The sequence below is a fragment of the Syngnathoides biaculeatus genome, chromosome 16, assembly GCF_019802595.1.
Source record: "Syngnathoides biaculeatus isolate LvHL_M chromosome 16, ASM1980259v1, whole genome shotgun sequence".
In the NCBI taxonomy this organism is placed as follows: domain Eukaryota; kingdom Metazoa; phylum Chordata; class Actinopteri; order Syngnathiformes; family Syngnathidae; genus Syngnathoides; species Syngnathoides biaculeatus.
The window spans coordinates 7,282,038-7,309,856 of record NC_084655.1 but is presented as its reverse complement, the minus strand read 5'-3'; the positions used below and the strand labels follow the sequence as shown (position 1 = coordinate 7,309,856).

General features: G+C 41.8%; 2 protein-coding genes across 3 annotated transcripts; one reads left to right on the top strand and one right to left on the bottom strand.

Annotated features, from left to right (window-relative positions):
• Positions 1-1,019: 1,019 nt before the first annotated feature.
• crlf3 (cytokine receptor-like factor 3) lies at positions 1,020-19,014 on the bottom strand. The gene is made up of 9 exons (XM_061847059.1): positions 18,810-19,014; positions 14,384-14,523; positions 8,349-8,556; positions 8,192-8,279; positions 6,566-6,743; positions 6,231-6,459; positions 5,981-6,119; positions 5,799-5,911; positions 1,020-2,383 (listed from the first exon to the last, which is right to left on the bottom strand). The coding sequence occupies exons 2-9, from the start codon at positions 14,498-14,500 to the stop codon at positions 2,121-2,123; spliced, it is 1,335 nt and encodes a 444-aa protein (XP_061703043.1). The 5' UTR covers positions 14,501-14,523; positions 18,810-19,014; the 3' UTR covers positions 1,020-2,120.
• Positions 19,015-19,284: 270 nt separating this feature from the next.
• Positions 19,285-25,976, top strand: LOC133514212 (mpv17-like protein). 2 transcript variants are annotated; one of them, XM_061845711.1, is made up of 4 exons: positions 19,290-20,805; positions 21,515-21,585; positions 21,808-21,837; positions 24,936-25,949. In XM_061845711.1, exons 1-4 carry the CDS (start codon positions 20,499-20,501, stop codon positions 25,152-25,154), a joined length of 627 nt encoding a protein of 208 aa, XP_061701695.1. In that variant the 5' UTR covers positions 19,290-20,498; the 3' UTR covers positions 25,155-25,949. The 2 variants fall into 2 exon arrangements, with proteins under 2 accessions (XP_061701696.1, XP_061701695.1); XM_061845712.1 differs by lacking the exon at positions 21,808-21,837 and having other exon boundaries at positions 19,285-20,805; positions 24,936-25,976.
• Positions 25,977-27,819: the final 1,843 nt, after the last annotated feature.

The window sequence follows — 27,819 nt, the reverse complement described above, 5'->3', positions numbered from 1 at the left end:
ATTGGACTTCAACCATTGAAACAAAAAATGAGATGTTTTGGCACTGTGTAAATGCCAGGCTTCAAGTGTTTGTACACATATGTATACGTACATACATGTATGCGTGTGTGTGAATGCTGCCTACAGTGGCTGAAAAAAGTATTATGCCACCATCCAAAGAAATGAGGGAGGGGGGGAGTGAAATCGATCAATGTGGAAAAGGTTACAAATCAATTTCCAAGGCTTTTGGGGCTCCAGTGAACCACTGTCAAAGCAATTATCCACAAATGGAGAAAACTGGAAACAGTGGCAAACCTTCCCAGTAGGAGCTAAAATTACTTCAAGATTGTGATGACAACTCATCCAGGTCACAAGAGAACCTTGAACAACATCTAAAGACCTGCAGGACTCACTGGGCTCAATTCAGGTCAATGTTCGTGACTCCATCATAAGACACTGGGCAACAAATGGCATCCACGGGAGCGTTCTCAGGCGAAACCCCCTGCAGCCGGCAAAGAATACAAAGGCTCATTTCACATTTATCAAAAAACATCTTGATGATCCTCAAGACTTTTGGCGACGCATTCTGTGAACTGACGAGAAAAAAACTGAACTTTTTGGAAGGTGTGTTGCCTATTTTATCTGATGTAAAAATGGCACAGCACTTCATAAAAAGTACATTATGCCAACAGCGAACCATGGTGTCACAACCAGTCATTAAGTTCATGGGGCAATTACTTTTTCAGAGGGTTGGAAAGTTTTTTTTTTAATTTAATATTGAATTGTCATTTTAAAAACTGCAATTTGTATTTCCTCAATTTTCTCTGAGTGATCTTATTTGAAACTTTGTGTTAAAAAGAAAAGAACAGAAATCAGAAAGGGGGTGAACACATTATGAGACTATATACAGGGTGTCTTATACATACCATAGTGTCCAGTGACTGGGCACCATCCTTCATGTGAACAGCCATGGCAAAAAAACAAAATTGTAATTATTAGCTTGGAAGACATCTATATATTAAGAAGTTCTTTTGGAAGCATTAAAATATTAATAGTCTTATTTATTAGACCGAAGACAAGGCGAGCTTCAGTGAGAAATTTGTACCTGAAACAGGCCTCGAAGTTCAAAACATTGAAGCCTTAACACACAGAACAACATCAAACATCACATTTTGTTCATGAGTAAAGAGAAAATACTCAGAAATGGCTTTAAAAAAAGGGAAGTACTGTGTCCATGGTTATAGGATGTTTTTTTTCCAGAATTCAGTCATACTGTACTTTAAATAAGATTGTCCTCCACTGATTGGCATCTTACACAATATCACATACTACATAATCACACCGGCACGTGTGACTCAAAGGTCGAAGAAAAAGTGCATCTTTCACAGTGTCCCTGATTTATGACAACAAAAAAAAGGCAGGTTTTATGTCTTTCTGGATTCACTGGTAAATCCCTGAAGGGTTTATTCAGAGATATTGAGAGATGCAATTAAGAAAAAGAAAAACTAACACGCATTAGTCCTACAATATGGCTTCTGGAGGCTGACGGTTTATTGGATTAGTACTTTAGAAACGTCTATCAACCTTTGGGGTAGGGCTCATACCTCAATGAAATCTTCAAGTTCCAAATACCAAGGACTAAAATATCCTAGAAATGACTGTGTTCAAAACTGCAAGATAAGAGTTCTAAGGACATTTTCTTACTCCACAAGAAGACCCTGCGAAAGGGGCAGTACTGAAAGTTTTAAATCGCTGATCAGATTTGTGTTCCAGGAAAATGACAAAAAGTTCCCAAACTTGAACTTGAAATGATTTCGGGGCCAGAAGAAAACTAGTTTGAGTGGGAATACTTTTGAGACGTCCGCCAAACTTTTAGGCCTTCAGCACTGAACATAACTGAGTGGAAGAGTTAAATTCCAGGAATTAAAAGCACCAATGACCAAAAGCTCCTGTAACTTTAGGTGGAAAAAGAAACTTCCGGGTTTATTCCAGGAGACAGAAGAAGACCCTGCAAGGGACTGGAGTACTTTTGAGAGGAAAGGAACCTTAAATTGGAAAGTCTCCATTTCAGGAATTAAAAAGAACTAAAAGATGTTAGCACTGTAGGTGTAAATACAACTTTTGTGTCCTGTGATCATCCTTTAAAAGACGAGCACTTTCCAGCCAGCGTGCGCGAAGGAGCAGCCGAAGAAGAGGCTGTCCACCGCCGTCTCCAACATCCAATCAAAAACCACCTCGCGGCTGCCCGAGCCAATGGTGACGCGCAGTTTCAAGCCGCTAATGTGGTTGTTGTTGTTGGTGAGCGGGACCACGCCCACGACCTCCATGTCAAACGTCACCACTGAGCCGAGACTGATGGATGGAAGCTGATTGGTCATCTCCTTACCATTCACATATACGGCACCTGATAACCAAAACGCAACGACACCTAATTAGTATTGGAATATGGCTGTGTGATTATGAAAAACATTATTAATCATCATTGCATAAATTATTCAAGATAGTTTTTAGTTATCCTTAAACTAGAACACCTAGACTAGGCATTTGTAAACGAGTTATGTTTTAAAAGTTTCATTCCATCAAAATATATTTTTTCTACTATTGTATGCGTGACTTGTCAAAATAAATCATTAGATAAATCAATCCAGTTTGTCAACTGAATGCAAAAATCGATAAACGTCGGAAAGCTTGCAAAATGACCCCGTTGGATTTTCCTGAGGTTGTGACGTATCAGGTTACTAATTATTCAAGAGCCTGCCCACTTCATGGTTGGCAAACGCCCACTCGGGGAAATTAGAAGTGCATTTCTGGGTTACGAGAACGTGCCAAGCCATACGAATACAGTGCATAAAAACATACATGTGTTGTGGTTTAAAATAACACTTAACACAAAAATGATATGACTGTGGATTAAAAAGGTCAAAATGGGCACAACATGTTGAACACTAGAGGGGTCACATGTGCCCAGATAACACATTCACTCCTGGCACAAAATCATTTTTTCAAAATACCATCATTCCCGCCCTACAGAGCACACCTGGTTACAAGCCTCACCGAGTACATTTGTAAAGGAAATACCCTTTGGTACATACACACGCCGCAGCTGTGTAAAAGCTGCTGCAACCGCCCACATTGAAACACGAGATATTTACAAAGTCAGTACACAGAAAGAGTTTAACACTACCCTTAGTGCTAGCGCTGCGCAAGCACAAAAAGTCACTTCCTCGGCACATATATTCCACCGGTCTCATTCTGACCTTTCAGGTGCCCCCTTACGGCCGTTAGAAAAAAATGCCAAAATTAGCCACACCATGGCATAAACCGCAGGGTTGAAAGAGTGTGAAAAAAATTGCAGCTTGCAGGCCAGAAATTACAGTAAATATTCATACACAACACAAGAGTGCTTCAGAGTGAGATTAGCATTCACATGTGAAGAGTTTGTTTTCAAAACGCGACATAGGCATTTTTTTCAGATTTGCGAAACTCGCGCCAAAATTATCCAGGTCCGAATGGTAGTTATCGGGATACTCTGATTTTTGTTGAAAGTGCGACATATCGTTCTATATCAGCCAAGGAAGATCGCGTTTTATTTCAAAATGCGACATATCGAGATCTTATTTAGAGCAAAATGCGACATAATTTCGTTCAATCAGCGTGCGCTGCTGAAGCAAGCAGTATCCAATCAGAATTCGTCTAGAGGGAAGTTCCGGTATCTTCCACATCATCATCCAAAATGGCTCCGCCCATGTTTGAGAGAGATGCTAATGCCGAGTTTGATTTTTTGTACGAGACACCGGAGAGAATGAAGCTGGGAAGGAAAGGAAACCCAGCGGACACGGGGTAAGAAAAGAAGAAGCGCTTGCTGTGATAGTAGACCCTATTTTTTCCTCTTTGTGAAGTTGACCTATTGTTTCCTTTTTTATCACATTTGGATTTTCTTTTACATGAATTCTATTTTTAATAGAATCTACTGATGTGTGGATCAGTAATGTTTCTTTTCTACTTCTGAATTGAAAGAAAATAAAGACTTTTGATCTTTGTCGATTGTTTTTGTTTAAACTGAAAAATATCCAGTACAGTCAGTAGCAAACCTTTTCATTGTTTTGCCATGTTTTTTTATTTGGATCCTTGGCATGCATTTTTGTCGATTTTATCTTTACAGTGTTTCTTGCTTTCAAGCTGAACTAAGTCTTGTATTTTGTTTATCAATGTTTAATAATATCGAATAAATGAATCAGTGATTGTGCTGGTGTACTTGCAGGCTGTCCCATTGTGAGGGTGGTTTTCCTATTTAATTTTAATTCTTTATGAAATTATCGCAATTTAATACTTCAGATCTCAACCAAGTACCATTGTATCTGAATGTAATAAACATACTGTTTTGTCTAGGATTGTGTAATGCTTGAATAGTAATTTTGTTGTTCAAAATATTTCACCAACGATCATTAATGAATGAATAAATTTTCATAATTCTATGCAATCTTTTTTTTGCCATTTTTTATAAGGAAAGTTATCAGCTATGACTTAAGAAAAGTTGACATTAAAAGGAAATCAACACCCTTGGAGTAGACTCAATTTCTGTCTATGAGCATTATGAATACTGTTATTATTACTACAGACTTATATCCTATTCTGCAGTGTTCTTTCCCCAGACAGCGACAGCTATAAATAAAATCAAAAGAAAGCAGACTCAATGAGTCAGATTTCAAATAGTGAATTTGTGAGTTTGAAACTGATTTCGTTTTGGAGATGTGTGTATGAGATCGACAACCTATTTTTTTTCTGCTGGTATCCCTCGCAACCCATATTAACCTTGGTAGACTGGTTTGAAGCAGTTTACTTTCTTAATGATCTCACATCAACTTATAAACAAAATTAATCAACTGAGTGACACAATGCCTGCAGATGTCGGATTGCAGAATCGCATACAGATACACAAAATTACAATGATGTAAACTGAGCCTTTCCAAGACCTCATACCGAACAAACAAACAGTTTCTAAATAACTGAAAAACACCTTTTTAAAAGAAATTCCCATTTTTTTATCTCTTTTTTCAACATCTGACATTAGTGAGCTAATTGTGAAAATTGTGACTGGTGACTGACCCTTATTTCTAATACCTAACTCTCTAAATGTGGTGGTCATGGTCTTAAATATTATTTTAAAATGCTTGAAATGTTGAAAGGCAAATAGTTTTCATGATTGCCTATCAAAAGCAACTGATTTTTTAAAAAAAAAATACAGCTGCTCCTGAAGGTTTAGGTCGAAATTTGGATATGTCTCACTTTGCCAAGAATAGAATGTTTGGATATGTCTCATTTTGGAGAAAAAATGAAATTTGTCATCGAAAAAACTCAGTGAATATTAAAGCCAATATTTTTTTGTAGTATGGTGTTTAGTTACTTTTTAGCATCTCTTTCCATCTCTCAATAGTTCGAAACATAAATTGAGTTTATTGTTTTCACTTCAATACCAAGCCCTTTTCTCAAAATGAAAAAAACGGATATGTCTCATTTTGAAAACAAACTCTTCATGATTGGATTAGACAGCATTTTGAGAATTATACAATGGCGCTTGACATGATGAGACCATGACGATGTCATTGATAAAACATTTTGATCATGATCAGAGGATTTCCCAGCATGCCTAACGCGGTTTTATGGTTGTTAAAATGCTGTTTTGTCAGCAAGGCAACTAATGCCATAAATAGTTGAAATAATGTGAATGATACAGTTTGTGCGTGTTTATCTGTCATCTGCAGCTCTTGTTGTATCTTAAATATATATATATATATTCTTCAAGTATTCATTCCACATACCATTGGTGGAGATACAGACAGCCTGATCTCTCTGAAGTGAGTGTTGCCCTTTTTCTCCATCAACACACACACCCAAACTGTCCCGACGGTCCGGCTGACCGGTCGCGGAAATCCTTCAAGTGACAAAAACTCTTAGAGATATATGTATATGTGTGTGCGTGAGTATTAGTATATCGACGTACTTAAAAGTAAGTGTGAGGCCACAGAAGTAGGTGGGTGCGTTGGAGTAGAGCACAGGGCAGCTGGACGGCGCCGAGTCGTTCCTCAAGGCGATGTTACGCCTGCTGCTCACAATGTAACCCTCTGTACCCGCACGCCACGCTACACACAACCAACACAAACAATCACACGCAATCAATACGCAAACACATTGAACACACATTAACAAAATGCAGTGCTAAGGTTTATGCGTTTCGGCGTGCATGCGGCCACCGTGCGGCTCCATGGTGGTATATCCGGTCTGCGCCACGCTCCATGGGCTCCACTCAGTGCGGCCCTCCCCGCGGGCACACACCCTGAAAACGTAGTCGGTGTTGGGGTCCAGGCCCAGGGTCAGGAATTCGGTGTCGTGCCCCACATAGGCGTCCTCGTACTGGCTCCCTCCACTGCCCGAGCGACGGTACTGCAGCCGGTAGTCAGCGGCGGCAAAGTCCTCATCCACCTGACAGCGTGTGAAAGTGTGGCGAAAACACCTTGTGAGGATAAGCGGCTTGGAAAACGGATGGGTGGATGGATGTACGGCGTCCCCCCCACCCCCGCAGGCTCACCTTACACCAGCGTACTAGGATGCTCCCGGGTCTCTCCTGCAGCTCCTCAATGAGAACGGGCGGGTGTGAGGCCACCGAACCGTGGCGGCATACGTGCTCCCGCAGCAGAACCAAAAGGGAGTCGTCGAACTGGGCCGACACACATGGGACGTCCACCAAGGCAGGAACCTCGGGCAGGCTGGAACGCAACCACAGTTAGAAGCAGTTAAGTCAATAATGTTGAACAGTAATGTAATAATAATAATAATCATAAAGTTAGTGTGTGAAAGAAACCGTTACTTTCAACACTAAATGGAAGGAGAAGTGAGTCCTGAATTCTGGTTCATTGTAACTCAAGGTTTCATTTCAACCGCTGTTTGACTTTTTTCAACACAACTGGGAAGGAAAAGAGAGTCAAGCGTTAAATTTCACTCCCACATGCCACGATTGTCTTTTTCACACAGCCACCATCTCACCTCTCTGAAGCTACTTCAGAAGTTGAGAGCTTCAATATTAACGGAGGCAGGAGAGCAGCTGGGTGAAACGAAAGGGATGAATAAAAAAAAAAAATGGGATTGGGGCATAAAATTTAACACCTGCGACTCATTTCTCTCGTCACTGCTGTGGTGAAGGCAACTGTGCCTGTCATCACCTCTGATGTTACACCCGGGTCTGTCCTGAGTTTCCACCACGGTGGTCCCTCACATATTCACACTCCGGCACTCACAGATACACCTGTCTGTTATTTTTTCCATTCATTTCCCACACCGCTTATCCTCACTAGCCTCGAAGGAGTGGTGGAGCCTGTCTGAACTATCATCGGGCAAGAGGCAGGGTGCTTTTTTTCCCCCTTCCAATTTATTATACATGTGAATTATTTAGTTTTTTTATTTTCGACAACTGTTTCCATCATTTTTCTGTGTGAGAGTAATTGAAACAAGACGGGAATTTGAAGTCTACCCTTTAAGTTCTTTACTTCTGACGTCGTATCAGCAGCTGTTTGTAATAAATAAATAATTACAAAAAATAAAAAAAATCAATCGCTGAACTGCAGGACAGGGGTGTAATGTGTGACATCCTAAACTCTCTTCTCTTACTGTGTTGTATTTTTTGCAATGTCTTTTTCATGTCAAAGCAGAAAGTTATCTAAATGCAGTGTGTGCAACCCTGTAGCCCTTTTAGACAATCAGAAGTCATTTTTGGAAAAAGGGCAAAGAGGGGACAATGAATCATAGCTGACACGCTAATTAGAAGGCTACTGTACATCCTGCTGCACTGAGAATGGCCTCAAAAAGAATGTTTATATTCACATTTATCTCAATTTGCACCAAAATTAAATTTATCTGATGAAACATGTTTCTCATCCTGTGCCTTTGCATAATTAGTAATTAACAGTTCATGTGTCTAAGGCTGAGGCTCACATTCTACACTCTAATATCTGTGACTTTAAATGCATATGGCTTTAAAAGGTGGGGTTCTGGCCTGGTGAGCGACATGGGCGTCAGAACGACAGTGTAGAGTTGGCTGTTGGGAGCCCAGGCTAGCATCTTTCACTGTGACACTTTGAGGGAGATATTTTGCTATGACTTTTATGTAATTCAATTATTTATTCCAATAATTGTTTCACGCTAGCTCATACTACTTTACCTTTCCAATTGAATGTGCATGGCCTTCTTGGTGAAGCTTCCCAGTTTGTCTTCTTTCTCCCCGAGACCACAGCGTAGCGCCGCTTCCCCTGCAGAGACAATGCAGTCCTTAAAATCATAAGTAAGCACTTCTTCAGATGCCATTTTTTTTTTTTTACCCTCTCTGAGGAGCTCATCGGCCTGGCTCACACCGTACTCCACGAGGCTCTGGCAGTCGTCCAGAGGCCTGACGCTCTCTGCCTCAATGGCATCCACCTCGGTGAGGAGTGTGCTCAGTCGTTCCGACAGCAGCCGGGTGGCTGCCGCTTGCAGTTCCGCAAAATGCCTCTGGAGGGCCTCGCGAGCCTGCCCAGAGCTGCCCCGAACCTGGTGGACGAAGAGTCCCACCAGAATGGAAGAAAGAGAAAATAAACATGATAGGGGTGCTATCTATAAGCTTGGGTTTTGATTAGTTCTGCCTTGGCGAATCCCTCAACTTTTGTCCTCGGACCATTTATGTTGAAAGTTAGCTTTTGGAACAAACGTAACAAAATTTCCACCCTAAATGAGAGTTCAGCTGTCACAGAGAGTTACTGTAAACTGGAACAGAACTTCTACAAATGGGTTAAATGTGTACTGACTACCCATAACCTTAGGACTTAGAATGCTAATAAAATTCTAATTCCAAACAGGCGGAAGATGGGCCACTGGTTAGCACATCTGCCTCATAGTTCCGAGGGCCCAGGTTCAAATCCGGCCTCACCTCTGTATTTACCTGTTGTCCCCGTACCTGCATGGGGTTGAAAAAAAAAATGCATTGTAGGTTAATTGAAGCCTCTACATTACCCATAGGTATGAATGTGAGTGCAAATGGTTGCTACATATGTTCAGGGTGTAACCTGCCCTCTTTCCCACAGTCAACTAGGATAGAATTCCACATACCCGCCACCCAAGTGAGGATAAGTGATGCAGAAAATGGATAGTTCTACATTACGAGTCCCTCCAGCTTTTCTCCTTGCACAACTTGTTTCATCACCAATTAAATTTCCACCCTTCACAACAGATTAGTGCTACTGAAAGCCTCCTGGCTACTCTAGAGAGCAATAATACTTAACAATTGGTTCCAACCACTCGGAAACTTCTAACAGTTGGAGCTCACAGGTTAATACTATTTAAAACTGTTCAAACTTGAGTTCAGACTATCTTTAATCTTGGGTTTTCATTAGTTCTCCTTGGGAAGTACGCCAGAGTTGTCCATGGACCTGTACTTTTCAAAACCTTCCAAAATGGAACACTCACCGCATGATTTAAAATGTTCAAACTTTACTAACTGGAGTAGAAACAAGACACAATATGTAGAATTTTGTGTTTGAAGTTTTGGAGTCCCTCCGGGTTTTGTCCTCTGACCATTTTGATTACCATTTTCAGATAAGACAACTCAAAATATGCCCCTTTTTTAAAATTGTAGTTTTTAATGAGTGTGTGCCTTTCGGGTTTCTTTTAACTGGTTTCAACCATCCAGAAATATACAAAATGTGACGCCTACCGCAGAGGACTACTTAAACATGATCAGACGTTACAAAGTATCATAAAAATTAGAATTACTGGCACATGTTTAATCTTGTATTTTCATTATTTCTTCCTCTGGAGCCTCGCAGGGTTTTGTCCCTGAACCACTACTGTTGCCCACAGTTGCCTTTTAGGACAAAACCAACAAAATGTCTGCTCTTGATGACAGCTTTACTGCCATCGAGAGCCTCTTTCCACTTATAAACAGTAAGTCATTTATTGACATCACGAAAAATGGCTTGATTTCGTGCATGTGCCGGAAAAGTTGTACATTGGCAACACTTATTGGTATGAGCAGAACTCCCCTCCTCAAAAAAAGACAACTTTTTAAAATGTGAAAAATTTGCATCAAAACATTTTTAGGGAAACCCTGATTCTAACAATCTATTTTTATTGACAACATGATATCTAGAAACATCCATCCATCCGAGCCACTTATCCTCAAAGAGGTCCCGGGAGCGCCGGAGCCTATCCCAGATATCTTCAGGAGGAGGCAGGGTGTACCCTGAATTGGTTGCCAGCCAAAGGCAGGACATATATAAAGAAACCGCACTCCCATTCACAACGATGGGCAATTTAGTCTCTCCAATTAAACTACCATGCATGTTTTTGGGATGTGGGAATAAACTGGAGTGCCCAGGGAGAACATGTAAACAGCACCCAGGTTGGGCTGTGATTCAGAAATGTGAAGGTGATCCACTCACCAGTCCACCACCGTGCCACCTTATCAAGAAATATGATGTAAATATTATCTTTGCAGTGACTATGACCCAGTTGTCATGGCAACCCAAAGAACTGATAAACTGTTCCATTTCTGCCTCCTGAATTTCAACCAGCCAGATTGTTTGCAAGACTCTGGAAATCTAGTTTATAGTTGAAGCCTGAGATGTTTATATACACTGTGCAAAAACAAGTTTTGTTTTTTTTGTCACACTGTCTTAAGTCCAGACTAAACGTCTCCTGTTTCATGTCAGTCGTCAGGTCTGTTTCAGGTTTAATGTGGCACCTTCAAGCATCTGGAAATTGCACCTAAGGATGATCCAGACTTGTGGAGCTTCACGATTCTCTCTGATTTCCTGGCCAGAAAATGTATTTTGATTTTACCATGATTTCAAATAAGGAAGGAAAGACTTTGAGCTGTGGTATTAAAATCATCCCGAGGTGTTCTGTCAATTAACTCACATGTTGTCAGCTAACCTATTAGGAAATTCCAAAGCTATGGGCTCATCATTTGGGCTGCCCCGAACCTGGTGGACGAAGAGTCCCACCAGAATGGAAGGAAGAGAAAATAAACATGATAGGGGTATCTAAACCTGTGACCTCGATAGAACTAACATTTTGTAATAAATTCTGTTTCATTATTATGGCATTTAACAAAATGAAATCATTTTGGTGATCCTGTCTGACGTGAAACAGGAGAGCTTCAATCTGATTTGATTTGAGACTGTGACCCCAAAAAAATAAATAAATAAATAAAATTGTATTTGCACAGTGTATGTAAACTTTTAGTTTTCACTGTATATCATCTGACACCATAAAACTGGTTGCACAGCATTTTTAGTTTCTTAACATATGCTTATTTTATTTCTCTTATTATTCTTGTTCTTTTCTTTTTGTGCTAAAGTCCGGCTGAATGTTACCTCATAGTTTCCCCTTTTAGATGAAATAAATTTTTTTTTAAAAATTCAACTTCCTGTTATAGTTTGTGCGTTTAAAAGTTAAAGTGCTTTGAATAAATTCATTTGTGTAGCAGCCTTCTAAATTACTGAGATTGATTTGAGTTTTCATGTCACCTTTCTGCAATTTTACAGGAAGATTATGTGTGTGTGTGTGTGGGGGGGGGGGGGGAGGGGGGTATCGTCGCCGCAATGGGGGACGGGGGTGCGCATCACTGCGACTGCTGTGGAGAAAGCAACAGACCGTAAACAGGAGGACAGCTGGCTCGAACGTCCCTTTATATGCACATGCGCAGTGACCCATGTCAGAAGATGCCAGCATTGATCAAACTGTCAAACGATGGGCACGATTGATGCATTGGCCACACCTGAATCTAGCAACGAGTTGGATGACAGGCTGATGTCTTTTTTTTTTTTTTTTTTTTTTGGGGCACACAGTCAGGCGATCGACCAAAATTGCCATGGACAAATTGGGCACCCCTGTTTTAGAGTCTGCGTGCTACAATTTGTGAGAGTTTAAATTTCTGCATTGACCATATTTTTCTTGCTTGACGTGGTGAATTTCTGACCAACCATTAATTCTGGAATGCAACATTAGTTGTCATACTCACAAAATACTAATGCTGCTAACATGGCCACAGCTAGTCATGCTTATCAAGAAGGTTGTTGGCTTGCACTCATGTTTCTGTTCCTTTTTGCCGTGTATACAAGAAAACACACAGACAGACAGACAGACTTTGTGTGTGTGCAGGGAAAGTGATGGGAGAGACACCAGGAAGTAAGCAGCAGACTCCGATAAAACCAAAGCAAGGACATGCGAGAGTGGAACACAATGGGGAATGGAAATACTGTCACCGCCACTTCCTGATGACAATCAGCGCCACGCGGAAGATGACTGACCAGCTCCAAAAATATCAACCAAGATGCAAGCACATGAGAGAGGAGGTCCTGAGGATTTGTGCTTACTACAACAAAAACCAAGCAGACATCCTCGAAAAATGTTTGGTCTCCTCATGACTGTTGCTGTTGTCTCCAAGTTTAAACACTGTGCGTGTGTTCGTGCATGCGCATGTGTGTTGACTGCAACTTTTAAAATCAATTGCTAAGCATTCCAATGGCACATACTTTTGTGTAGTAATTGTAATTAATTTTTCTTAAATGTTCCATTTTTACTTGCATTGTGGACAACTGTATAATTTTAAATTATGTAGAATTTAGTTAGACCATTTATTCCATGTCTAGTAAATCTGTTTAATAACTCACTTAAACTTATTTTTTTCCTGATAGCATGTATCCATCCATCCATTGCCTGTGCCACTTCACAAGGGTCGTGGGAGAGCCGGAGCGTATCTCAGCTATCTTTGCGCAGAAGGCGCGGTACATCCGGAACTGGTAGCCAGTCAATTGCAGAGCACATAGAAACAAATGAACATTCACACTCATAATCACGACTAAGGGCAATTAAGAGCCCCCAATTAAAGGGATGGTTTTAGGATGTGAAAGGAAACCGGAGTGCCTGGAGAAAACCCACGCAGGGATGGGGAGAAGATGCAAACTCCAGACAGATGGAGTCGAGATTTGAACCCCGGACTTCAGAACTCTGATAAATATGATTGACTGGCAACCAGTTCAGGCTAGGCAGCACGGTAAACGCAGCTGGAAAGCGTTGTCCTCACAGTTCTGAGGTCCAGGGTTCAGATACCAGCCCCACCTGTATGGAGTTTACATGTTTTCCCCGTCCCTGCGTGGGTTTTCTCCGGGCACTCTGGTTTCCTCCCACATCTCAAAAACATGCAACAATAATTGGACACTCTAAATTGCCCCTGGGTGTGATTGTGAGTGCGGCTGTTTGTCTCTATGTGCCCTACGATTGGCTGGCAACCAGTTCAGGGTGTACCCTCCCTGCTGTCCGTTGACAGCTGTGATATGCTCCAGCACCCCTCCTGTCTGTTGACAGCTGTGATATGCTCCAGCACTCCGGTGACCCTTGTGAGGATAAGCAGGTAGAAAAAGGGATTGATGGACAGTTCAGGGCATACACTGCCTCCTGCCCAATGATAGCTGGGATTAGCTCTCGACCTCCCGCAACCCACGTGAGGATAAGTGGCTCAGAAAATGGATGGCCAGAATTTTTTTTGTGACATTTGCAATGGATTTATTCCCAAAACATTCCAAGGTTGTAAAACATTTGGAATTGTCTGCCAACAATTTAAAAAGGCAGTGACATCTTCTTAAGATCAGACGTGTGCATTCCGATTCCTCTGATGTCGTCAAACACCCCGTTTGAGTGATGCAATGATATGTTGTGATGGGTTGACGTCACACAAACACATCCCAAGGAGGTAAACTCGTCGTTCATGTGTGATGATGTGTCCAGTAAAAATAAACACTACAATAAAACTATAAAAGTGTTTGTTGATACCGGTGGTCATAGCGAGAATGTTTGTGGCCCATAGGGACGTGGGGGTTCGTTTTGAGCGAGCCGTGACAGGAAGTGGAGACATTGTTTAGTAAGAGCTGCTGTTTTGATCAGCGAAGACCGAAACAGGAAGGAAAAGATACCACCGTCAGAGAGAGAGAGAAAGAGAGAAAAAAATCCCCTGGGTGTCTTTGTCAAAGTTTCAACAGGTTTAGGGTTTTAAAAGTTAAGTATAAGGCCAGGGTGAGGGATGAAATAAGGCTCTGGGTTTGAAATCAAGGTTAGTATGTCAAGACATATGTTGTGCATACTGTTCAATTGCACCACATTATAATTACTCTATACTCATATCAATAAATCACAGCTTCATTTTTTAAACGTACTAATTGCTTCGACCTTGTAATGGCAGACAGTTTCAGCCTAAATCAAGAATTTAGTGATTTGAACCCTGATCCTCAGAACTCTGAGGCTAACAGTCCACGCATTCGCACCACTGTGCTAACGGAGTTAGTATATTCTTGCATGAACGCATGAAGAGGAGGAGTCTCACCTGTTTGCGTGCCTGGTTGAGTCCATTGAGTCTCTGCTGCAGCTCACTACGAAAGTTCTGCGCTGCCTCGATGCTCTCCTTGGCCTCCTGCAGCAGTACGTCCACCTCAACCGACATTATTGCCGCTCACTCACGACTTACTGACATGCACAAGCCCACACACATGCATGCACACGCACATACACAGGAAGTTAGCACACAGAGCTTGCTTAGCATGTGATAGCAATACATTGAACTGCCCAAATGCCATAAAACAGACAATTTTGTCAATCAATTCTGTCTTACGCCACATACACACATTGTAGTATGAAGTTCTCTCTGCATGAGTGAAAATGCATCCCACCCACACTCTTGGCTCTTGCCTCTTTAGTCACTTTTACCCACCGCTAGTCCATCATGGTAATGAAAGAAATGGTAATGGTAATGAATGAAAATTTGCCATCAGGGAAGGAATAAGTGAAGTGAGAAGAGGACTGGCGCAAGTGAGGAAAAGTACTGGAAAATGTCCCGGAGTTTGGGGGGGCGGGCTTCTTGTTGTTTAGCTGTTCCCTTTTAGATTGATTTGAAGCTAAAGGAAGACTGAAAATCTATCAGCGCTATTGCACATACATTGGGCATAGACAATCAAACAATTTATAATGTCCTGAAACAAGAAAGAAGCTACTGTTTGACTGAGCAACCGACAACGAACAGGTTAGGCAACGGTTTTAACAGTAGTTTATGACAGAAACATTGTGAAACACTAAAGAAAATCCCAAAGACAACAGTCAACGAAATCACTGCCAATCTCCATTAGATGTAATACAACAAAAAACAAAGGGAACAGACCCTGCCGTTGCAATACTTTTGGAGGGCACTCTATGTAAATAGCATCAGGTGCCTCAGTCCGGCGTGGATTACAATAGCTAACCAACTACAAGTGGCCATTCCCCCAAGCAAAGAAGAATGAAGGACTGGCTGATGACATGAACATCTACTGAAGATTTAAAAAAGGACACTTTCAGAACCCACGAGGCCCCGTAGCTCAGTGGTTAGAGCACTCGTTTGGTAAACCAGGGGTTGTGGGTTCGTATCCCACTGGGGCCTCCACTCCCTGAGAAGGGTTGCGTCAGGAAGGGCATCCGGCGTAAAAATTGTGCCAAACATATATATGCGTTCATCTGAGATGATACGCTGTGGTGACCCCGAAAGGGACAAGCCGAAAGAAACACACTTTCAGAACCCACACCCACCCAGCTGCACCACCGACCCCCATCACACCTCTGACTCTCCCTTCTGCATTGTCCATCAATGAACAGGACGTGAGACGGATCTTCAAACAACAAAATACCAAAAAGCTGTGGGCCCAGATCTTGCATCTGAATCCTACCTCAAAGTCTGCATGGACCAGCTCGCTCCAGTATTTAAACAGATCTCTACAACTGTGCAAAGTACCATTCTGTTTCACATCATCATCAACCCAGTCCCACCAACAAACCCACAATCCTGGGTAAGTGACTACAGGGCCATCACCCTTTGAATCCCTCATGCTGGACCCCATCACAGGATCCCTGCTGCTGCCCCTTCAGGTTGCCTACTGAGTAAACAGGTCTGAACTGCACTTCATCTTAGAACACTTCAGCTCTGTAATCAACACCATCTTCCCTAAACTTTTCTCCAAACCTCTCCAGCTCAGTGTCTCACCTGCCGTCTGTCAGTGGATTTACACCTTCCTGACGGTAAGGACAAAGCAGGTAAGGCTGGGGGACATCAGCTTGTCCACACATACACTATCAGCACCAGGGTGCCCCAAGGATCTGTCCTCTCATCCCTACACAAGAACGCTCCCTCATCACACCTAGGTGTCAAACTCCTAAAGTGTGCAGACGACACCAGTCATCAGCCAAATAAAGTCTGCATATCCACAGGAAGTGGAGAAGCTAGAACTGTTGTGCAGCCAACACAGTCTAGCGCTAAACACAGGCAGGACTGTAGAGATGATTGTGGACTTCAAGAACCATCGGGCACCTGTGGTACCAGTCATGCTCCAACTATCAGAGACAAATCTTTTGTTTTTTAATTTTTATACTTGGCAAATAAAGATGATTATGATGACTTTGAAAATCCAAGGCAATGCAACATTGCCAACTATATGGATCTGTTAGTCGTTAGCCTACAGTTGTTAACCTGAATTCTACAGACAAACTGAGTGAGACCCTCTTCGACACCTACCTGTTGGACTTCATGATTATAGAATTTTGTGGCAGGTGACATATCGAAATGTCCGGGACAGCCAATGAGTTTGGAAACTTGGGAAACTCTTGAATTGTGAAAATAAATAAATAGAAATTGAGTAATTGTTGTTTTTTATTGCATTGATATTGGTAGCTGTTTAAGATCATCATTATTATTACACTTGTGTGCAAGTTCAGAATGTTCAAACGTGACTTACAACCTGTTTGCCTGTTGTTATTTTTTATCTGAAGTGATATTGTGACGTGGTTTTCCGCATCTTTTCACTGTGTAATTGTTGTTTTTTATTGCATTGATATTGATAGCTGTTTAACATCATCATTATTATTACACTTGTGTGCAAGTTCAGAATGTTCAAACGTGACTTAAAACCTGTTTGCCTGTTGTTATCATTTGTTTTCTGAAGTGATATTGTAACGTGCTTTTCTGCATCTTTTCACCGCGGTTGAGCGTGTTTCCTTGACTGCTTTAAAAGAGGAAGTATTGAAAAGCCTCGGAGCGCTTTGTGTGAAACTGCAAGACACATTTTCGGTCCCCAAAAAAATTCTCTAATTAAAAACCATGCAAATAAACAATGGCAGCAAACAATTATGTGCATTTTGTTAGCACAGTGCTGCCCAATAAAGTCCATTTTAATTATGCAGGCATGCATGGTGGAACAATAGTCCGCACTCTCTCACGCCTATCATGTTTCACCAACTGCCCAGTGTTTTATTATGGCTTTTTTTTTTTTTTTTGCAAATAAGAGGCCTGAAGTCATTAATTCTCATTCATGTAATCCTTTTTGGGGAAGAAAACACGCAGCAGGATAACAAAAAATGTCTGGTCTTATTGTTTGGGTGTGGTTGCAACAATGAACTCCATGCCATCTTTAATTTGAGGATAAAGTGCTTATGTTCTGGAGAGTATTCGGGTTGGTGTGCATGTGAACATGTCTGGTTGGTCCAGGTCGGAAAGTGACTGACTGCAGTGGACAAGCAGGTCATAACAAGATAGTTTCAACATCAGGATACTTGGCAAGACATAATGTGAAGGAATTAAAATAGACATTTTACTTAGTGATGGGGTGGTTTTATGTTTCAGTGTTGAATGCCACACATGCTCTGACAAAAAGCAAAGTTATGGAAGGCACTCGAGCAGTAAAACAACATAACCCCAATCATCAAACACAAGGCATGTTGGTACTTGTTGCGACATCTTCCGTATCTCTTATACTTGTTGTCATCCAATTACGCCACCCGCACCACAGACACACTCATAACACATACTGTACTTGATATTTATAGCTGGTATCTATCGCTCTTGATGACAAGAGGCAAAACAAGTGACTTTTCCCCCGTTACATTTACTCTACTGGCAAAATAACAGAATACATCATTAAACAATGAGAAGTGATGGATTTGTAAATATATCAGATGTTCCATTAACATTAACCCATAGTGAAAACAAGAAAAAACATTTTTAATAGAAAGGTAAAAATATAAAAATCATTGATGCCAAGAACCACAATCTCAGTTTATATATTTGCCCTAATGCCAAACACTACAGTAAATCATACAAGAGAAATGGTGCTTTTCTAAATATATCACAGGTTCTGCAAAAATCGGCTTAGTTTTAATGGAACCAAAAAAAAAAAAACAAAAAAAGGATCCTGTTGAAACATTTCTATAAATAATAGTTGACCTCTCGCGCTACCGCCAAAAAGCCAAAATCATTTGGAACATTTCTAATCTTTTAGATTTGCCTCACAGTCAAAACACCACAACATGAGACACATCACCAAAATTGCTATTTTCTAGATATAACAAAGTTTCTTAAAAATTCGGCTTTGGTGCTACGTACGAAAGAAACATCGATATTACCATAAATTGTTATTTTAGAGTGACTCAAATCGGTATTCTAAAGGAAGAGGATGACAAGAGCTAGCCAAAAAGTTGACTGTATTGCTAACTAGGAACAACGGAGAATTAAGAGTGCAGTTATGAATCTGGTAATGCCTGAGGCGCATTAATCGTATTTTACAAGTGCTTCTTATTGACATAACACCTCCAAGACGGCAGCAAAGTTGCAGCAGTTAAGACAGAGACCGAAAACACAATGAATAGTTACTCGAATCATAAACGACGGATAACACTCGCAAAAAGATAGCGACGGCGGCAAAAACGTCGTCAAACACTTGTAATGTCAAGTGTACCTTTTTTAATATTTTCAGGCCTTCATTTCGTCGCCAAAGTCCAAGTTGAGAGAAACACTGCCTGAGCAGAGAGAAACGCTCGCTTGAGTTTAGAAAAGACTTCAACTTGATCACAAATCCAACTAATGACACTTGAGTCGGGCTTTCAGCACGACGGGCCATTCAAAGACCAGCTTGCTTTGAATGAAAGGCAAATTCACCAATGGAAGGATTAACTCTCGTCTTCTTCCGCCCCCCTGATCATGTGACGCTATCCGTGCATGCAAGTTGCTCGCGAACGATCACGAATCAACGTCACAAAACGAGTGTCTTCGTCCTAAATGTGCCATTATTATTATTATTATTATTATTATTATTATTATTATTATTATAAATTCACACACGAAACTCCGACACAGACTCCAATTTCCATTCATTCTAGTGTACTTTTCCTAAATTTTATTGCCATCTAGTGGTCACTCTTCACTTTTTAAACGCTTCATTGGGCACTTTTGGGACTGTTGCTTAACAGCTTGCATAGTTTACAATGCAAATTGTGATTTCTAAATATTATTTTAAATCGTTAAAAGTACATTCATTTTGGGATGGAGATCAACAAAACACTGAACGAATTATATTCATTTCTTTAAATGTATTAGCGCTAGTGCTAACTCTAGGCACATGTCCACATATAGTTTTGAAAATTGATAAAACACAATTAGTCCATATTTAATGTCAGTGTTATGTTTTTTTAATGATTATGATTACCTTTTGCATAGCTAACTGCCTTTTACCTTTCAGTAATGTGCGTGACGTCAATAGTATTAATTAAGACTTTGCCTGAACTTTTTCTCAATGTCTTCTTCTTCTTCTTCTTTTCCTTTCGGCTTGTCCCGTTAGGGGTCGCCACAGCGTGTCATCTTTTGCCATCTTAGCCTATCTCCTGCATCTTCCTCTCGAACCCCAACTGCCCTCATGTCTTCCCTCACCACATCCATAAACCTTCTCTTTGGTCTTCCTCTCGCCCTTTTGCCTGGGAGCTCCATCCTCAGCATCCTTCTACCAATATACTCACTCTCTCGCCTCTGAACATGTCCAAACCATCGAAGTCTGCTCTCTCGAATCTTGTCTCCAAAACATCCAACTTTGGCTGTCCCTCTAATGAGCTCATTTCTAATCCTATCCAACCTGGTCACTCCGAGCGAGAACCTCAACATCTTCATTTCTGCCACCTCCAGTTCAGCTTCCTGTTGTTTCTCAATGTCAGCCTCTTAAAATGACTTTGCTTTCTATCACATGTAGAATTTCTCAAACTTTTGTAAAAATATTAAATTATGTCAAAATAGTCGGATTTCGTTGTGGGGAAAAAAGTGAAACAAGCTTGTCATCTTTTGGTGTCGACCTTGAGGCTTTGGTAAATCGTGTGGTGTGCGTGTTCCGCTATGAGATTAACACCGGATTGGCCACCCGTCTGCGGTGGTTCGTTGTGCGCAGACTCTGAGGCGATCTTACACTTTGAGAGTCTCCACACGGCAGTTGTAGCTTCTGTCAGATGGTGGATGACGCCACATTTTTAGGAGCATGATTTCCAGGATGTGCAAAAAATTAATTTGGGTGACGTCATCACAATTCGGACCCGAGCATGCGCGCGCCCTGAGCGCGCCGCCTGCGAGCAGCGAGTAGAGGATCACTTCAAGCCGGAGCCTCGGGATGCGGAGGCTAGTGCTTCGGGAGGCCGCCAAGCGCTTCCCCTGGCTGGGCAACGTGACGCTCTACGGCGGCCTGTTCGCTGGAGGTGACCTGGCGCACCAGCTCCTGGCTCACAAGGAGCGACTAGACTGGACTCACACGCGCAATGTAGCCGTGGTGGGGGTCACCTTCCACGGAAACTTTAACTACTTCTGGATGAGGGCGCTGGAGCGACGTTTTCCGGGAAAATCGGCCGGGATGCTCTTCCGAAAACTACTGCTGGACCAGAGCTTCGCCTCCCCGCTGGCTACCAGTGTCTTCTACACGGGTAAGTGGAAATAAATGAAGAAGAGGCACCTTGTCGAAAGTAGGGGTGCTAAACATGTTAATGGTTGCACGGTTATATGACTGTGAAACCAAACAAGTGCAACGTATATTATTGTATTACGATTTTTACTTTGAACCTGACACCCAAAGCCCCAAGAGTTCCAAAATAGCCCCCAAAACCGGTTTCGACATGCCACCCAAAAATTGGTAATTTCTATCTAGAGGCATGCATGAAAAGACAGCCTGCCATTTTATTAAGTCTCCACATAAGCGTCGAACTAGCCAACTGCAGAATGAAATGTGGTAGATTTGCCTATTCTTAGTAGACCCCCCCCCCCCAAAAAAAAAAAAAACAAAATTCCAGTGAATATTTCCAGTAAAAAAAAACTTTGCCAAAATGTAGATGTTAATAGTAGATGTAAATGTAGATGTCAATTGGATTATTATTTTGATTTTGATTTACTCGGCCAAAGACACTAAATCTGATTTTGTAGCACCTTATAGAATTTAGAAAAACTCAGCCGTTCACGATTGGCCCCCTAAAAAAATACAAATCTAACAATGCCAAGCCTGAAAGACACAGGAATTCTGTCCTTTGGCTCTAAAAACGGCAATTCCCAAGGTGACTTTGCCCATTTCTATCTTCACTTGTTTCGAACATGAGCAAAGAGCTTGTGTGAGCGCTGTTAAATTTCTGTTTCGTATATCAGGAGTGAGTTTCTTGGAGGGGAAGGAGGACGTCCTTGAAGACTGGCGGGAGAAGTTTGTCAACACTTGGAAGGTGAACGCTGGTGGGGAGGGAAGTCACCCTCTTCCCTCGCCACCACTGGGATTAACCTAGATTACACATGCCTCTGGCGTAGAAGTGAAGCAGAGTGACAATTTTTGTTTGCAAATACTCTGCAATCTGATTCATATGTATGTATCGTTCATAAATGTACTTGACTGTGAAGAAATATTTGTCTCGAGTATGATAAAGTCAGGTTGTGTTTCCTTCCTGCAGACTGGACTCATGTATTGGCCTTTCATGCAGGTAAACATCCTAGTTTATTATTCATATTTCATTCCAATTCCAATTCTTCAACACACTTCCTCTTTTCTATTTATATCGACAAGAACGCACCCACATGGAATGTGTCCATACATATTTATAAATGACCTCAGCAGCAGTCAGATACACGACTGACACTTTGTCTGCACAACTAAAGTCAACAAGACACTCGTACTGATTGAATGACTGCGCTTGTATTATTTAAAAATCATACTAAACATGCACTGGTAGTTTAGGAATACCGGAATGTTAATTTATCGTGATAATAAACATACAGAAGTAGTTTTTAAACATTAGTATGTTCTTGTGTGATGATTCTAGAATAGTGATTTGCAACTGGTGGGTCGGGACTCAAAAGTGGCCACCGGGCACATTTTGGGTAGGTTAGGGAAAAGTAATTTTAAAAAAATCATATGCATTCATATTGGGATTATTTTTTTCTCGCTACAGTTCAAAGATGTAAAGGGTTGCCTAACAACTGTTAAATGATAATAAAAATAAACGTCCTGGTAGTTGTCAACTGTCACATTACACTATGTTCATTTATGATATTAAATTTCCCCTCGTTGTTCAATGATGATATCAGTTAAGAATAATCACAAACATGTCACGTCCCATCGGAACGGGAGTAGGAGCCAAATTCAGGACTCGGATGATGCAAAGTAGTTCGGGGAGAAACGTTTATTATATGCCGAGGTCGGGGATCGAGCAGGCAGTCCGGTGCAGCAGCGGTAGTTGGGACGTCGGGCGAAGAGAGCAGGTGAGCGGGCAGCCAGGAGTCGGTACGCGGGAGAACGATCAAAACAGGCAGAAGTGTCAAAGGAGTCAGGCTTACGGGGTTGGTCGGAGAACAGGCGAAGGTCGGTACACACGGGTTGTCGATCAGGGATACCGGAGCACTCGAACGGGACATGAAGCTCAACGAACTGGCGCCGGCCAGTCGTCATCGGGGGTCATATAAATACACAGCATAATCAGGCTGCATGAGGCGCAGGTGTGCGCCTACCAATCAGCGCAACCGCACTGGCACCCGCACAGCCCGGGCTGGAGCAGCAGGATCATGACAAAACATACTAGCGGTTGTGAAAAGACTGTTAATTGTTAGCGAGAATAAGCGTGTGCTGGCTAGTCATTATTGAGTAAGTATGTTAATTAATCGTGATGATCATAAACATGCACTAGTATAGTTGTTTGCTACTTATTAATGACAAAGCACATATACAAAATGACTATGTACATCCACTAGTCATTGTTAAAAGAAGAGTACTGTACCAATTAATAATCATGAAGCTAATTTGTTAAAAAAAAATAGCCAGATACTGGTACTATCCATCCATTTTCTTTGCCACTTATCCACACAAGGGCCACACTCACAATCACATCTAGGGGCAATTTAGAGTGTCCAATTAATGTTGGATGTTTTTGGGATGCGGGAGGAAACCGAGGGCCCGGAGAAAACCAACGCAGGCACGGGGAGAACATGCAAACTCCACACAGGCGGGGCCGGTATCATCCTCAGAACTGTGAGGCCAACGCTCTACCACCGTGCTGCCTACTGGTACCATATTTGGCAAATAATAGTATAGTAGTTGTATAACAGTAGTCTTTAAATCATAGCATGCTGGTGCTGTATTTAATAATGGTAACCATGCATGATGCTAATCCATCCTTCCTTCGATCCATTTTCTGAGCTGCTTATCCTCACAAGGGTCATGGGGGCAATGGAGCCTATCCCAGCTATCTTGAGGCACACCTGAACTTGTGTAAAGCCAATCACAGGACACATATAAACAAACAACCATTCGCACTCCCTTTCACACTTACAAGCAATTTAGAGTCTTCAATTAACCTACCATGCAGGTTTTTGATATGTGGGAAGGAAACCGGAGTGCCCAGGGAAAAACCCAGACAGGCACGGGGAGAACATACCAACTCCACACAGGTGAAGCAGGGTCCTCCAAACTGTGAAGCAGACACTGTAATCCAGGGGTAACCAACTAGTCAGGGATGAGGAGGCACATTTTTACTGTTTTACACCAAAGAGCCACCTCATACACGTGAAAGAGCCATCATCCACATGAACATCATTTCTTCCTCACACACATACCTCTGATCAGCCAGATTTATTGTAAACGTCACACACCAACATGATGATGGGAAAAATCGACTCCTACAAAGTACCAAGATCACAGGCCAGTAATTTTAAACAATTACAATTGTGTGCTCTCTCACACAGACAAACTACCAGCTCAACCGAGCGTTGTCTTGTAAAGTGACTCACTTTTTAGCATGGAGTGAGGTCAAGTGAAGGTTTGAAGCTGTGAAATGCGATAGATGTCTGAAACCAAAGGCAGAGTGGCTGGCCGTTGTGCTTATTCCAAAAAAACATGAGCTCTCCCGCTCTCGTAAAAACGTCCTGTGTTCATCCATATATTTTCATTTTACTGTGCATTTTTCTCTGGCATTTTGAGAGTGAAATTGACAAATGATTTTCTCCAAAGGTCACCACCCGTCAAGCTATTTTCATTCATTGTGAAAGCCAAGTTTTGTGAAAATACTGTGCTAACCATTCCTGCTGCGGTCACGTGACCGTGGTCAGGAGACGTATTCTCCGTGCCAAGGAGTTCCTGCTCGGGGGGAACTCCCTTCTCTCATTGCACAGCTGAGCTGTGTGGCGGGAACATTAAAGCCACTCTTCCCTGGTTGCCATCGTGCTTTTTTTTCCTTCTCACCCTCCCACTGATAAGTCCTGTCTCACTCACACGGTGATGAACAACGTACGCTCACACTGAGCACGTTGTCACAATACCGTAACAACCGTAATAAACTCAAACAAAACGCACATGCAAATTCCGTGATAAACGCAAGCAACACCCGCTCGCATCTGGCGTAAGGAACGTGTGCACATGTGCACATAAACAGAACTTCGATATGCTTTCATGCCTTCACGAGAGCCGCAAAGAGCCGCATGTGGTTCGGGAGCCGCGGGTTGGCCATCCCAGCAGTCTAACCAGTCGTCCACCACGCGTGTGATGCTGATTGCTCAAGATAATTGTAATTGTGCATGTGTGTGTTCGCAGTTCCTGAACTTCACCCTGCTTCCTCTGCACATGCGCACAGCCTTCATGGGCTGCTGCGCCTTCCTGTGGGCAACCTTCCTCTGCTTCTCCCGTCAGGACGGCGACGGCACAGCTGCCATGGCGCTCGCCTTCATCATGGACCCCCGCAAGACACTGGAGGAAATGCGCCAGGCCCGCCTAGCCAGGAAGCAGGACCAAGGGACCTACGGGGATAAATAGTCACATGTTGCTGTTTAGTACCAAGAAATATGAACCAGATGTGTCCAAGCCCATGGTCATATACGATGGGTCCATAGGTATGTTTTTTCATGCCAAGGCAACAGGTGGCGCTCTAGTCCCAGAACCATTAAAATTTGCCCATCTGAAACAATTAGAAATCAGGCCTGGTACTGTTGCCAAGATGCTAAACAGACTATGCATTTATCTTGTACTTTTGTGCCTATCAGTATTATACCTTTAACTTCCATTACTATATTTGTCTATGAATTCAAACCCAAAAAAATTGTATTATTGTAAGATTTGATGAGACATCAACATTTAGAACTCGGAAGTGCTTCGATAATGTTTTAAAAATGGATAGATGAACCAGTTCATTGATTGATGAGGTAAAAAAAAAAAAGTTCATGTAATTTTTATTTTTTAGAATTAATAAAATCATGTGCATCCATCCATTTTCTGAGCTGCTTATCCTCACAAGGGTCACAGGAGTGCTGGAGCCTATCCCAGCTATCATCGGGCAGGAAGCTGGGTACACCCTGAACTTGTTGCCAGCCAATTGTAGGCACACAGAGACAGGCAACAGTCACATTGACATTCACACCTGAGGGAAAATTAGAGTGACGGATTAAGTTATTTCTTTGGGATGTGGGAGGAAACCGAAGAAAACCCACGGAGCCACGGGGAGAACATCTAAACTCCAAACCAGTTCAGGGTGTACTCTGCCTCAAGCCCAATGACAGCTGGGATTGGCTGCAGCGCTCCCGTAACCCTTGTGAGGATAAGTGGCTCAGAAAATGGAAGGATAGATTCTCAGTAATACAAGAAAACAAAAGCTATATCTATAATTAAGATATTTTTGTAATAAATAATTGGTTAATTATAAATACACATAAATATGATTATTAATTATTATTATTAATTTGTTGTTATAACGTTTTTTTTCTGTAGATATCTTTGAGACACATTTCAGTAATTTTTGTGAATGACCTTGTCCTTGAACTTGGACCTTGACCTTGAATCTTTGCCCACCCATGCTAGGCTGTCAACAACAGCAACAGTTATAATGAAAATAATAATGAACAGCAGCATGTCAGAAGATTCCAGTAGTGTCCAGGATGATGACATTGCTTTGAAACTGTTTATCCAATACCTTGGCTTTTGTTTTCTAGATATGTGCAGATTTTAATGGGGTCCACTTGAGCACCACACTTAAAATCATCTTAAGGGCTCAATCATTCTACTTGACGCCATTTTGTGCCTTCGTAACACATCTCAGTGTTTGTGTTGAATATAAACCATTTTGTGTTTTCTACCTCAAATGAGTAACAAAAACGCCTAGTCTAGACAAGACAGGTATGTACCTTGTGTTTTGGGAACAAAATAAAGGGATTTTTCTGACAATGGAAGCCCAAAATAGCCTTGCCAAGAAATCTGGAATTCTCATTTTGAAGCTGTTAATATGACATAATGCTGTGTTAATTAATCACACATACAGTACTTCCTGTCCTATCATACTTGAAGTCTACAAAAGTTGAATGAAGGCAACTGGACTCTTTTTTTTTATTATTTTGTTACCCTCAGCCAAGGTACCTTATCATATACTGTACTGGAATTCCCCCACACACTTAATATGTCTGTTTTATTGTTGTTATTATTACTACAGTAAATGGCATATATAGGCACATCCAAGCAAATGACAACCAAGTAGTGTCAGGAAGATCACCTACTCTTGTTTAAAGTGCAATGTCAAATCTTTCTCATGATTATAGGAAGTACATATTCATATGTTGTTTTCTTGTCAATAAAAAAATTAAAACAATAAGGTTCAATGTCATGTCATCTTTGTTTTATTGCTTCCCTGTCTTCAACCATTCAATCAAACATCCTAGGATAGTCCTAGACAATTCCAGAATGCCACACAGGATGTTTAATTAAGTTCTGATCAGAATAAAAGTGTTTTTATTTTTATTTATTATATTTTATTATTTATTTTTACTATTACAATTTATTAAATGGTTTCAAGGGTGGGGGGCACGGTGGCTCAGCTAGTAAAGCGTTGGCCTCATTGGTTCTGAGGTCCCCGGTTCAATCCCAGACCCGCCTGTGTGGAGTTTGCATGTACCCCCCGTGCCTGCGTGGGTTTCCTCTGGGCTCTCTGGTTTCCTCCCACATTCCTGAAACATGCAACATTACTGTAATTGGACACTCTAAATTGCCCATAGGTTTGATTGTGTGTCCGGCTGTTTGTCTCTACATGCCCTACTATTGGCTGGCAACCAGTTCAGGGTGTACCCCGCCTCCTGCCTGTTGACAGCTGGGATAGCCTCCAGAACTCCTCACGACCCTCGTGAGGATAAACGGCGAAAAAAATGGATGGATGGATGGTTTCAAGGGTTCAAGATAGCTTGAGAACTTTAATAACCCTACTGAGGATAAATGGTTCACCTTGGCGCGGGCAACGTGGAATTGAGTCCCGCTCAGTGATGGTGTAGATATGTGCCCTGCGACTGACTGGCAACCAGTTCAGGGTGTAGTCCACCTTTCGCCCAAGGTTAGCTGGGAAAAACTCCGGCACTCCTGTGACCCTTGGGAGGATAAGCGGCTTGGAAAATGTCCATGGACAAAATTAATCTATATGTCATAACAAAAACTAAATATACAGTTT